This window comes from Lycium ferocissimum, chromosome 3 (genome assembly GCF_029784015.1).
Source record: "Lycium ferocissimum isolate CSIRO_LF1 chromosome 3, AGI_CSIRO_Lferr_CH_V1, whole genome shotgun sequence".
Lineage (NCBI taxonomy): Eukaryota > Viridiplantae > Streptophyta > Magnoliopsida > Solanales > Solanaceae > Lycium > Lycium ferocissimum.
This window is the reverse complement of record NC_081344.1, coordinates 9972715-9986638: the sequence shown is the minus strand read 5'-3', so window position 1 is coordinate 9986638 and position 13924 is coordinate 9972715. Positions and strand designations below refer to the sequence as shown.

The window sequence follows — 13924 nt, the reverse complement described above, 5'->3', positions numbered from 1 at the left end:
ATCCAAAGAAAATTTTGAACCCCATGAATCGCTTTTTGGTTTTGAATTTATAAAGGCTTGAACCCTATGAATTATTGCATGAGGGTTAAAACTCCAACAAGTTTTTGAACCCTAGATCATTCGTTGGATTTCAGTTGTCACTTCTTCGAATTCCGGCACCGTTGCTGGAGTTGTTCACTTTTTTAGGTGGTGGTATTTTTGTCCAATTTTTTATGTCAAAAGAGTGGATAAACATTTGTAGCTTTTAAAATAGTGACTAATATTTGATAGCATGTGTTAAAAATGGCTGTTTACGGATTTTATTTGGGCACTTCAATTGGGCGTTCGGTATTTTCAAAGTTTGATCTCTGTAATTTGCTAATTGAAAGTAGATACCAAATTACTAAACTTTCAAAATTCGGTTGCGTATGGTTAATCAAACATCTTTACCGTAAATCCTAGTACAATAATTCGGTAATCATGTATTGAAAGAAAAGATATTTTGAAAAGATTTGTTCATAATTTGTCCAACATTTGACATGACAACTTTTAGAGAAATCGAAAGGACAAAAATTAAAGACCAGAAATTTGAGGGACAAAAATTAAAGACCACCCCCGAATAAGGGTAATTGTGCAAATCGCCCATTCGAATTTAGGTGATTTATGCACTGGATCATTTGCACGATTGCCCTTCAAAGGCACTAGTCTTTAATTTTTTCCCCTCAAATTGTTGGTCTTTATTTTTTTTTTCCTTCGCCTATTACCCCGAGATTCTGGATTCAAAACCCGACTCAATCAAAAAAAGAAAAAATCGCATGGCAGAGGTTTGTAGCAAAATTAGGCATATTCGGAAAAAATTAGGCTTGTTCAAAGAAAGATTTGCCTTAAGGTCAACTTTTAGCGAAAAATAGGCCTTAAGGCCTAACTTTTTGGGCAAAGTTAGGCCTATTCGGGTGAAGAAGACAAACTTCCATATGAATAGGCCTAACTTTGCTATAAACTTCTAGCCTGCAATTTTTTCTTTAAAATATTTGACTGAGCGGGGGTTCGAACCCGGAACCTATGAATTTTAGGCCAAGAGCAAAAGTTAAAGATTTTAAATTTGAGGGGCAAATATTAAAGACCAGTGCCTTTGAAGGACATTCCACACAAAAAAAATGTGGGCAATTCGCAGAATTGCCCTTCTTTTGGGGTGGTCTTTAAATTTTGCCCCTCATATTTGAAATCTTTAAAATTTGCCCTTCGGCTAACACCCATAGGTTCCAGGTTCGAACCCACGCGTAGTCAAAATTTTAAAAAAAATTCGCAAGGCAAGTTTAAATTTCGCTATGCCGACCCGATATTTTTGTTAAGGAATTATCAAAGTTATGCCGGACCGCATACTTATGCCTTGTGGGCGTACTTGGCATAAGTATGCCGGTCCGCATAACTTTGATAATTCCTTCACAAAGTTATGCCGGTCCGCATAAAAGTTTGCCCATTAAAAATATGCCCCCACCGGCATAACTTTGATCATAACTTTGCGAGGAACACAATGTCTTCTTTTTGCTTGGTTAGTCACCATGTATCTTTCCCGTATCTGTTGAATGTTATAATCTTTCATACCACTCGCTCCTTCCGGGTCTTCTCATCAAGGTAGAACATATTGCACCGTGATCCCGTAGGTAATCTCGGTTTGATGTTTTTCAATGAGAAGTCAATGCAACATCTCCTTTGATGGAATTTATGGGATTGATTCACCTTCAAGATGCTGTTATAGAAAGGTTCATCTGCTTTGAACGACATTGAGATGGACAACCTCTTGATGTAGCCGAAACTCGTGACTTTGGACCAACTTAAAACCCCTTTATAATTACCAAAGTTATGCCGGACCGATACCATGCCTTATGCGTGCGTACTTATCGTGTATAAGATACGGTCCGGCATAACTTTGATAATTCCTTCACAAAGTTATGCCGGATCCGCATAAAAGTTTGCTTGCTTTAAAAGTATGCCCCCATCGGCATAAAACTTGTTAAGGATTTACTAAACTTATGCCGATGGGGGCATACTTATGCCTTATGGGCAAACTTTGCCTTGAAGCATATATATGTATTTTTTCAAGCATATAAACCAAAGTTACATGGAAAAGTATTATGCCGCAACCAAATGTCCATCCCGTATACAAATTCACACTTTGCCCGGCAATACAAAGTAGTTAGCAATTGTTGATAGACTTCGAAATTTGGCATTCAAGTGCCACCTCGATTGCATCTTTCGTAGGCGGCACCCAAGAAACATTTTTTCCCATCTTTATTTTGAATGCTCCATCACAAAAGGACCGTGGTACGTATTGTTGGTATGGCGGGTACACTAGAATAGGGCCGGCAAAATGAAATCAAATGGATCTCACACATTGCTAGACACAAATCGTGCCAGCGTCCATTACTTGCTGCATTTTTGGTATGCTAGTGGCATTGGCTTGGAGAGAAAGGAACCTACTCGCATTTCAAAATACTCGCTTTCTTCCTGATAGACTTTGCAGAGAGATTGCACAACATATTCACATCCAAGGCAGGAACAACTTCAAATGGCAGAGAGCTCTTGCTGCTATGAATTGCTATCCCTAGCTAAGTGTAGTTGATTGAAACTGGCTGTTTTTTTTTTAATGTAATAGTTGCTCCTAGTTTGACTTATACAAGTTAGTGAGTAGGAATTTTACCATGTACAGTTGAAGGTCAGCTTTAACTTTGTGCTGTAAAAGTTTTTTGGATGGAATAAAATAGACTTTCAACCAAAAAAAAAAAGTTTGCCTTATAAGGCAAAGTTTAAATTTTGTATGCCCCCTCCGGCAGACTTTTAGTTATGTTTAACTAAAAGTCTCACGAGGGGGCAGACTTTTGTCTTGAGGGGACTTTTAGTTATGCCGGATCCGGCATAACTTTAACTTTTTCTTAAAGATTGTATCTTGGATCCGCATACACTCCCCGCCCTGCTTGCGAAATTATTTTTTTATTTTATGCCGAGCGGGGTTCGAACCCGTAACTTCATGTATTCGCTCATCTTTCCAAGCAAAGGGCAAAATTTAAAGACCACAAATATGAAGGGCAAAATTTAAAGACCACAAATTTGAGGGGCAAAATTTAAAGACCACCCCAAACGAAGGGCAATCCGTGCAAAAAAATGAAAAAATGTTAAGCACCCCCTAGCTCTCAGTCAGGTTTTGGGCCACAGAGCTCATTAATGGGCCGAAAAGGTTCAATTGATTCCAAAATAGCCCACTTCCTCCTCCCTTACTTTTTTTGTTTTTTTTTTTGTTTTTAAAATTATAAATACTGTATATTTTTGTTTTGGCGCCCTTTGACAGCTTCTCCAGCAAGCTTCATAGTTCAGTTCAGCTCTATTCTTTCTTCATTCAACCTGAAATGATCCCAACTTAAATATGAGAAAAAATTCCATGCTTCAAAAATCAGGGGTAAAATCGGTATGTTACCTTCCCCACCTTTAATCTTTTTAATTTACGCTTGAAGAATTCAAGACAAAAAAATAGTTATTGTTTCCAACTATACCCTTGTATTAAAGAACTAGTTCTTCTTAACAGTGTTTAATTCTCAAGAAACATTTCATAAATAGGGGTAACTTAGTAAACAATATGATATATTTATTGTTTTTCTTAATGGGCATGAAATGAGCAAAAACTGACTGAGGGAGTGTGAAAATGACTTAAATTTGGTGAGCTAAAGGCAGAATTTAGCTGAGTTTTAGCGGGTATTTGGTATGTATGAAAATGCTTTACTTTTAGGAAATCATTTTCTAGAGTTTGCTTAATTTGATGAATAATTTTATATGACTTGAAATTAGATATGCAAAATGACTTAAATTTGGTCACTTTAAGGCAGAGTTTAGCTGGCTTTTTTGTGGGTATTTGGTATGTATGAAAATGCTTTTCTTTTGGCCTAGTGATCAATGAAGTGTTGAGGACCATAAGGTTTCAGGTTCAAATCCCGGCGGATGAAAAAAACACGAGGTGATATTTTCCCATTTGTCCAAGCTTTGATGGACGAATTACTGGTATTCTGTGAAATTAGTTGAGGTGTGCGTAAGCTGGCCCGGACACCATACAGTTTTGAAAAAAAGAGCGATTGAATTGGAGCTTCTTTAACTTATCGTTTGTTCATTTCTTTAGAATGTCCATGAACGTTAGGCCTATTCCCCTGGCTATGCGCTTTAACAATAATAGACGTAGGTATCTGAATATTCGTAATGCAAATCTAACTGTGTCCAACTTTTCTTATGCTTCATATAAGTGGCTTTCAACTGTTCAGCTAGTTTGTGTACATCAATGTGAAGGACAATTGAGCACATTTTCTACATGATTCACAAGAATGTTTTACCCTTTTCAGGTTGGGAACTTCAGTACTAGATTTTCCTTGCCATCCTTTGTAAAGCGTGTTATGAAGTTGACTGATAGTCAAAAGGTAGCCATAAGTAGGACTGGATTTGGAAATTTGCTCCTCATCCCAACTCAAACGCTTTCCAAAAACCTACTAGATGAATTGATGCAAAGGTGGGATTACGAGAAGCGTGCTTTTGTATTTCCTCCAGGTGAAATAACCATATCTCTCCTGGATATCGCCTTGATTTTGGGATTGCGAGGGACAGGCAATCCTGTGATTTTACGAGAAGATACACCTTTCTTGGATTTAGAAAGAGAATATGGTGTTGGCCTGTGGAATAGAAAAATCACAGTTGCATCACTAGAAAAAAGACTTGATTCCCTTGGTGACTCCAACAATGATGATTTTGTGAGGTCTTTCTTGTTATACATGTTTGGAACTTTTCTTTTTCCAAATACGAATGGCAAAATTGATTCTCGCTACGTATATCTTCTCCGAGATATTGATCAAGTGAATAATTTTGCTTGGGGAACAGCTGTTCTTGCAGATGTATTTCACTGGTTGTACAAGAGAAAGAAGGAAAAAGTACAATATGTTGGAGGTTGTCTTATTTTTCTTCAAGTAAGTTTAACAATCTCTAATTTTTATTTTACTAACCTCAACTAATTTTTGTGTTACCTATGTAACAGCTCTGTTTTTTTTTCTTTTTCCGATGAATATTTGACGACAAGTATTTATGACAAATGATACATTGTATCCATTCTATTAACTCCAAACAGAAACTCAAGTCTTCACTGTTATTTGAATAGATATGGTGCTTTGAACACATCGACATTGCTGGTCCACGTTTAATGAATTGCCGCTTTAAGTTCCCCCGTGTCTGCAATTGGCAAAGTACGAAATCTCATCATAGAGGATGGTTCACTACCAAATTCAAAGAACTAGAGACTAATCAGGTAATGAGGTTAACAGCATTTGTGTTCCACTTTGTCTGATCTGGATTTATTTTCTGTCTTTTTGGTCGTGTGAATTGTGCCTTTGTTATTTTCTAAGGTCTTGAATCTTGATGAATCATACAACTTTTCTTGGTTATTTTGGAATAGATTTATAAGCAAAAGAATCATTTTTTTGGGGGTAAGCCTGCTTGCCTATAATTCCGAATGCAAGAAAGAGAGAGCAAAATGAAGAGATCCTCTGGTGTACTTTTCATGTTGCTTGAGTTGAGAATGGGAAGTAAAAGAAAAATTAGAGTTGGTCATTACCTATTTCACAGACAGCAGTAATTGAAAGGAAAGTTAGGAATGTGAAGGACAGGCTTTCTGATATTTCTTCTTCAATATATTGTTTTTCTCTCTTTCTTCTGTTGTCCTTATATTCCATTCATCACTTCTCAAACACACCGGATTTGTGGTCTCATTAATGCTAAACAGTGATTTTAGAAGTGTGAAGAACTTTTATACAACAACAACAACATACCCAGTGTAATCCCACAAGATTAGACTAGAAAATTAACTTCTACCACTCTCACTCTCTCTCCAGATTATTTGGAGCCTTGAACTGACTTGTGATGAGTCCAATACTGACATAATCAAAGAGTTGATAGAGACAGAAAAGAGATTAACATGGCCTGACATGAACCAACGATCTTCAGTTGATACGTCGTCTCATATTGTAAGTCTTCCTGCCTCTTTCGCCGTAGTATATTTTTGTTCTTCAAGCTCTTTTAACCAAATAAGTTATAATAGTGATCCATGTTTTGCTAGTTCACTTGAAAACTTTTTGTAGACTAACTTCTTTCATTTAATAGGACCATACTGTGACACATGGATTTCAATCAATGGTTCATTTGACGGTTGACCTGCAAACTGAATCAGAGAGTGAAAGTAACAGAGTGGCATATGGAATGCAAAATCTTTCTTCTGATGAATTTAGTTTGCGTGAAACTGTATCAAGATCGTCTGTGTGCCACTATTTGGGGACAGAAAAAGAACTTACAGGGCGTCCAGAGACTTCAGGAGCAGATGTCGCTATAGTCATCAGCAGTGATGTGAGCTGATAATCTTTTTGTTTCTTGTTTATATTTTTATTTTGCTTGAATATCACTAAATGCATGGGATGTTAATGTCTGTTTATGCAGGACGATTGGGAGGATGATCTGAAGATGAAAAGCCTGACTCTGGAAGAGCAGATAGTTCAACTCAACAACAAAATTGGTGAACTGACGAGAGAGAATAAAATTCTTAAAACCCAACTCTCTTCAAGTCTAAAGTTTGAAGAGCAGAACAAGAAACTAAATGACGAAGTTGAAAATCTGCGACAAAAAAATCAAGAATTAAACCTATCAACCAACTGTCTCGTGAGTCGTTTGGGAAAAATTGTCTTTGATGGGACCACAAACACATTAGAGGATGAGAGCATAGAGAACAACCTTTGATACAAACCTAAAGAGTCAATTCTGATGAATTCGACATCTTTATTATCAGATATGTACTGATCAAAATGTAAATACAAGTACGATTCATATGTATTTCCAGCTTGCATACAACATAGAGATGAGGACCGTCACACAGAACTAGTCATGCTTTAGTGTTGCATAAATAAGATTAAGTGTAGCTACTGAGAGAAGTTTCATATGTTGATATTACAAGCTGTTGAAATTATCCATCATCTGCTGTAACAAGGGAAAAGAATAGGGAAAGAACCAAAATCTTGTTTGTATTGGCCCATCAAGTGTTTTTGGATGCCTTTGCAGTTGCAACTCTGCAGGTGATTTTACTTAACTGCAGTTATTCTTGAGTTGTTCTTGTATTAGCTGGAAGTGGCATTTCCTACACATTCTCTTATAGAATGAAAACAGATAATTGTTTCAAAATTTGAAGAAATTTACACATCATAACTACCTAGTATACATCCTTCTCCGAAAAGAACTCTTACCATCAAACAGAGATGGTAAACATCCAAAAAAAAAAAAAAAACCATATACACCAAAGGACCATCACTTGTTATGCAGCATGTTCTAACCAGTATCAACTAATAATTTAACAACGAATACTTCAATCTCAAAACAATTCTCCCTTTTTCAACACCAAGTTTTCCACCTGTCACTAACCAGTGACCAGGAGGATCTTGAGGCCCCTTACTCATCTCGGTCATGTCAACAAACTTTGCCAACTTATTGCCTATAGCATTCTCCCCTGTAACAGTACTTGCATCACCATTGTTATTCCCAGAATTGACCTGCTTGTTCGGCTTATCATTCGGGGTGTGGTCCCACAGTGATCTCCGTATAGTGCATCCTGGTAGTCTAGAATACAGAAGCTTCATATACAACACATTTCTTGACCCAAAGTCCCACACCCCAAGCTGTGCACCCGTGACTATGTACACGCCAGAGTGATCATCACCTATAAAAGTTTCAGGACACTCAATTGGTGCAGTACTCACATGAGAAAAGTTCTTCCATTTCACTGGCTCAAACCACCTACTATCTTGCTCCTCAGGGCCCTGCCACTTTGGAGCGCCAATGGCTACATGAGTGTCCCAACATGGAAGAAGGATCTTAGGAAGGGAAGTCAGATGTTGAAGATAGATGCATAATCGATTTGACTTGGAGCCTTCAAGAGTTAGCCGCATGCCAGTCACAGGCTTACGCCCCACTGACACCTGTAGTGAAACAACAACAACTCAGAATATTGATGCTTTAGAAAATGGGAAAAGTGTGTGGGATGGATTGAAACAAGACCGTCAGATGAAGATACAAGTAGGTTTGAACTAACAAAATCAGTCCAAAGCTCCATTTGTCCTGATCCTTGACTTCGAAATTATTCTAAGATTATTTTATAAATTACAATTCTTTTAGAGTGTGTTTTGTATGAAGTTACGTGCTATCCCGTAAAAATATTTTCTTGGAAAACAAGTGGGTTTCTTACTTATTTTCTAGTGTTTGGCACATAAACAAATTTATATGATCGGAAGAGCATTTTGTATATAATCTAGCAAAACACTATGAGGGTGAGATTGGGTGGGGAGGTGGGGGTTGGGGGGGTTGGGATGATCAAGGAGTGGGGGTTGGGGGCGTTGAGTAGGTGGGAATGAATTTAGAATGTCACTTGCGAAACTTGTGTTCCTTACTTCAATTAGGAAAGTTATTTTCCTCGTTTTTAAGGAACTTGTTTTCCTAGAGAAAATGTTTTCCAAGACATTTTGGCCAACCAAATATGGCAAAATAGGAACAAGAAAATCGGTAATAGGAATCACACTGAATTAAGAGCCCGTTTGGATGCGCTTATAGCTGCCATAAGTTAGAAATTCCAGCTTATGGCTTATTTTTGTCATTTTGGCTTAAAAACACCTAAAATAAGCCAATCCAAACAGGCTCTAAATCTACTAACAATGGCGCATAAGAGGAGGGGAAGCCACCAAACCTAGTGGACCCTTAGGTTGTAAAACTAGGACTAACATTGATTTATGATTGATAGCTTTGTTGGAAGTAAGGACAAACTTTCAGGACTAAAGTCATCATTTTCTCCATCCGTATAAAACAAATCAGCATTGACAAAAAACTCTATTTCCAAATTCAGAAATCAGCATACTTGTTCTTGGCTAACATAGAGCTTTTGGCCCATCATGCTGAACTGCAGATGCGGGCAAACAGGTTCCTTTCTTTGTTGGCCTGGAAATCTGGTCTGTACAGGGGCCCATACCCTTGGGACCTGAAACTCTAGGAAATATCTCAGCTCTTCAATTTGAGGCTTGTCTGCAAGCATTCACATAACTAGAGTCATTTGTCGTCATTTGGAAATCATAGAAATGTCAGAGAACTCCGATAAAGAATATAACTTTTTCCAGTAAACAAGATGACTTACATTCAAGATAAAGACTTATAGCACGCTCCAAATGCTCTTTCCCTTTGATTCCTTCAAGCAGGAGAGTTATAGGGAAGAACGACATCTCAATGACATCTGGAGATGATCTGACAGTTTTTGCCCATTGTGTGTGGCTTTGTTCCAGATCATCCCCTCCCCTTCTTCTAAAAATGACCGTGACATCCTACATCAGATACATCGGAAAGAAAGATCTAGATTCAAACTATTGTCTACTGTCATAACTGACAAGATCAGAAAAATCAAGTTTTCCAGATGATTTAAGAGCAATCAAGAAACTGGTTGAAGAAAATTTCGTCTTGAAAAATAAAATTTGATAGTGTTTTAACAAAAAAATACATTATTAAAATTAGCAATAAACCTAATGTGAAGAAATTTAACACCAATAAGACCCAGTATTGACACTCAAATGACTTCATCCTCCAAATTTGGATAAATCTTTCTCTTCCCCCTACCCTCCCCGGCATATCCTGAAAGCTTTAAATTACTTGTTGATGTAATAATGGAAGAAAGATGCACCCCGCTAGGAGTTAGGACTAATTTACAGGAGAAAATTATAGTTTAGGAAATCCGTGCAACAAAAATGGAAGACCAAACCATGATATATTGGAGCAATGCAACTTGTCACGTAAAAGGTCTCAATCCAACAAATCTGCTACTTCCAATATGGCAACAGGTGATGTATGTAAATAAGATTTTCCCATCATCACAGTCCTGAAAATTGCTGGCCGAAATGATGTTTTATGGGTTTTAGGTGTGAATGACAGCAGGATGATGACTGAAAGATGTTAAAGAAGTGTAGTGGGTTGGAACTTGAAAGCAAAATGTGGCACAGCAATTACTTCTCCATAGAGAGAGAGCGAGAGAGAGGGAGGGGGGATATCGTGATAGATCAGATAATTGGCTGGTCAAAGCAGCATACCAGCATGCATGTGGTAGCTTTTGAACAAAAACAATATTCAGGAATAAACCGCAAATGATGATTTTGCATCACGGTCAACAGACTAAAGTACACATTAAGAACTAATTTGACTTATTAATTTGGTCACAGAAAGATGAAAAAACTAAAATTGTTTCTAACAAGTAGGTTTTGACTGAAAAAACACTTTTAAATGAGTTTGAACTATTAAAACTTTGGAAGTTGTATAGAACATTATTATTTCAGAACTTGTTACCAACTCTGAGAACATGACACCCATCACATAAATGTAGTTGGAGGCAATAACTAATAGTCTTAGTGGTAATATAAGAAGACAAAAAAATTACATGAAAAAGCAATTATTAAGAAGAACACGGGTCCTTCCTTCTTGACATTCAAATGAGCATTAGTTCTATGACATTTTCTTGAGAATGACCCTCAGTAGTAGAAAAGATCACACATAACTTTGCACCTATTCATAAAGCAATAAAACCCAGAAGAAAAGAAAAGGAATGTCACAAACCTCTTTCCCATTTCCAGCAATATATGGAGCATTAGTGGGCTGGGGATATATCCCTTGGCTATTGAATATCGACGGATCGCTGGACTGCACAATTTAATTTACAAGCAGTTTATTTGAAAGGAAACAGTCTAAAACAATGATTTTAGTAGAAATAACAAACAATAAAGAATAGTTTTTAAAGTTTGAAAAACAAGAAAAATAACGGAACTAGCCTTATCCTTGTATTTCAATAAACCTGAACTTGTAAGGCTGTCTGTGCTGGAGAACCTCTGACTTCCAATATCATGAACATAATTTTTTATTTCCATTGTCGACAGAGGTGATGAAAGGTGCTGTTTAACATAAATTACATCTTTACCACCAATAGTTACAGATGTAATTATGTGAGTCCCAAAATTTTCAATGAAGCTGTAAGAGTCAGAGGTAACCCCTTGTTAGCGAATGATAAGAGGTTCTACCAAAAGTTATTAACATGTCAACTATATAAACAAATTTAACTTGTCGAAAGAAAAGTAATGAGAAATTCTAACCTTGCTAATGCAGGTGGGTCCCATGATGCTGGGACAGCTCTTCTAACACTTTCCTGTAATACTAGTTGTGAGTTCATGAGTTGAAGCCTAGCAAGTGGTATGAAATATCCATCCATACAAAGTGTCTTTGTAGTAGTAGCATCTAAATGCTTTGCACCAGTGAAACTGAATGCTACATTAAAGCTACCAAGAGGGCTTGGCCTGAAATATTAGCCTTTCTGTTAAAATATTCCACCATCTGCAGTCAAAAGCAGCACTAGAATAAGTAATAAGAGAAAATTATTTATTAAATTAAATTAGGAAAGCAAAAGTAGAGAGACTTGCACAAGCATTAGAAAATACAGATTAACGAAGAACCTTTTCAAAACACAGATGAACAAAGACATGGAAGATATCACTAGGAATTGAATACTAATAACATAATTGAAAACTTAACTACAACACAAATGTACAAAAAGGCATCCCAACACTACATTTTTCATACAAAAGTTTGCAACATTTGCTGCATAAAAATTCAATAGTTGTCTCAAAAGACAAAAGAACAGATGGTGGTGTAGAGGAGCAGAATAAAGATGGGAGAACCATTTCTAAAGACAGGAGCTACATTTGAAAACCTGAAGCTGGAGAAGACTGGCAAGTACATGCATATGTTGAAAATAGAAGAAAAAGAAAACTTATTGTTCTTGTCAACACCATACAAGATGGGAATTTAATAAAATAATACTTTATTTTGTTGTGCAAAAAACCTAGTATACCTGAAAAGTTGAAAACCTACACAGATCCTGCTGACAAGAGAAAGGAAGGCCAACAGTACATCCTTTATTTTGATTGAAACCGACCATATCCCCCCCCCCCCACAATTTCTTCCCATTACAAAACCTGAAAAGAGGACCTGCATAATGGGAGAACAGCAAATGTGCCCTGCAATGGTAGAACCTTGTGAACCAAGCATACTAATTGAGTTTCTTTTCTTCTCTTTTGCACGAAAACATAACAGAAAGAAAAACATGCACTTAACTATAAAAATTTGGTCCCCCCCCTTCAAAGACTCCTAATCCTCTCCCTTGAAAGTTCCCACAACAGAGCCAAAGGAGCTACATCTTACGATTGGCTCCTTCTCTCTCTATTGAATTCCTGCTAAACATCACATCTTTATCTGTTGTCAATATTGACTGTTACAACAGATCCAGTACCGCTCACCACAACTAGCTTGTAACGGCAATGCGCTAACTAATGATCCATGTTCGTACATGAGGCAAGAGCTATGCGTTCTTTTTCTTAGAATTCAGCTGTTAAGGTGTCCCCTCTTGCTACCAACCTTTCTTCATACTACAAGAGTTTAGACTTTAAGAGGGAATGGTCTGGTCTAGCTTAGACTACAACAACAACAACCCAGTGAAATCCCACATCGTGGGGTCTGGGGAGGGTAGAGTGTACGCAGACCTTACTCCTACCAAGGTAGGACGGCTGTTTCCGAAAGACCCTCGGCTCAATAAAAGCATAAAAAGAAGTAAGATAAGGTTAAGAGATTCGGATAAGAGATTCAAAGCGATATGGAAGAAATAATGCAAGCAGCACAGATAACACAGGATAATCAAAGCACAGGAAATAACAGATAATAGCAGAAATCGGAGCAGATAACACAGGATAAGCAAAGCATAGGAAATAACGATAATAACGAAATCGAGCACAAAAAATTATATTGCAATAATGCGACTACTAATAAAAACGACGGATAACGAGACTATCTACTAGCCTTTCTACCTTAATTTGGGTCCTCCAAACCCTCCTATCTAAGGTCATGTCCTAGTCGTAATCGCGCCATGTCGTGTCTAATTACCTCTCCCCAATACTTCTTCGCCACCCCTACCTCGTCCGAAACCATCCACGGCCAACCTCTCACACCTCCGCACCGGGCATCCGTGTCTCTCCTTCACATGCCCAAACCATCTCAATCTCGCTTCTCGCATCTTGTCTTCCACCGAGGCCACCCCCACCTTATCCCGAATAACCTCATTCCTAATCCCGTCACTCCCGGCGTGGCACACATCCATCTCAACATTCTCATCTCGGCAACTTTCATCTTTCGAACGTGAGAAATCTTAACGGCCAACACTCCGCCCCATACAAAGATAGTCGCCTAACCACTACCTTTAAACTTGCCTTTAAGTTTTGGTGCACCTTCTTGTCACATAGCCAAAGCAAAGCCTCCATTTCATCCATCCTCTTCAATACGATGTGTGACATCATCGTCAATCTCCCCGCCGCTTGCACGATAGACCCAAGTACTTGAAACTACTTTTCTTCTCGACGGCTCCGGGTACCAAGCCTTACTTCCAAGTCGGCCCGAGGCGCTTCACCGAACTTACACTCCAAGTACTGGCTCGGTCCTACTCAGCTTAAACCTCAGTACCTGTGAGTATGTCTCCAACACTCCTGGGCTTGCTAACTCCGCTACGAGTCTCGTCAATCGTGGACTACAAGCGTCCGCGAAAAGCATACACCATGGCACCCTCACCTTGAATTTGCCGTGTCAATCCATCCATCACCAAGGAAAAATAAAAACTGACAAGAGTCGATCCTCGACGCAACCCCATCACAACCCGGAAAGGTTTCGAGTCTCCTCCTACCGTCCTCACCCCGGTTTCGCTTCCTCATACATGTCCTGATCACCCTAATGTACGCCTGGCTGTGCACACCTTACCTCCAAGCAT

The 13924-nt window shown here is 38.2% G+C and overlaps 2 protein-coding genes across 3 annotated transcripts; one reads left to right on the top strand and one right to left on the bottom strand.

The window, feature by feature from the left end:
* Positions 1–3165: 3165 nt before the first annotated feature.
* Positions 3166–7151, top strand: LOC132049652 (protein MAIN-LIKE 2-like). Of its 2 annotated transcripts, none has more exons than XM_059440526.1 (6): positions 3166–3442; positions 4362–4976; positions 5165–5311; positions 5895–6026; positions 6163–6402; positions 6493–7151. In XM_059440526.1, the coding sequence occupies exons 1-6, from the start codon at positions 3401–3403 to the stop codon at positions 6787–6789; spliced, it is 1473 nt and encodes a 490-aa protein (XP_059296509.1). In that variant the 5' UTR covers positions 3166–3400; the 3' UTR covers positions 6790–7151. The 2 variants fall into 2 exon arrangements, with proteins under 2 accessions (XP_059296509.1, XP_059296510.1); XM_059440527.1 differs by lacking the exon at positions 3166–3442 and adding an exon at positions 3540–3733.
* A 28-nt stretch (positions 7152–7179) lies between these two features.
* On the bottom strand, positions 7180–11463 carry LOC132049651 (MACPF domain-containing protein CAD1-like). Its single transcript, XM_059440524.1, is given in 7 exon segments — positions 7180–8018; positions 8948–9111; positions 9221–9404; positions 10681–10764; positions 10893–11088; positions 11211–11409; positions 11412–11463. Coding segments are annotated over 7 exon segments (1497 nt in total). The 5' UTR covers positions 11449–11463; the 3' UTR covers positions 7180–7385.
* Between the last annotated feature and the right edge of the window lie 2461 nt (positions 11464–13924).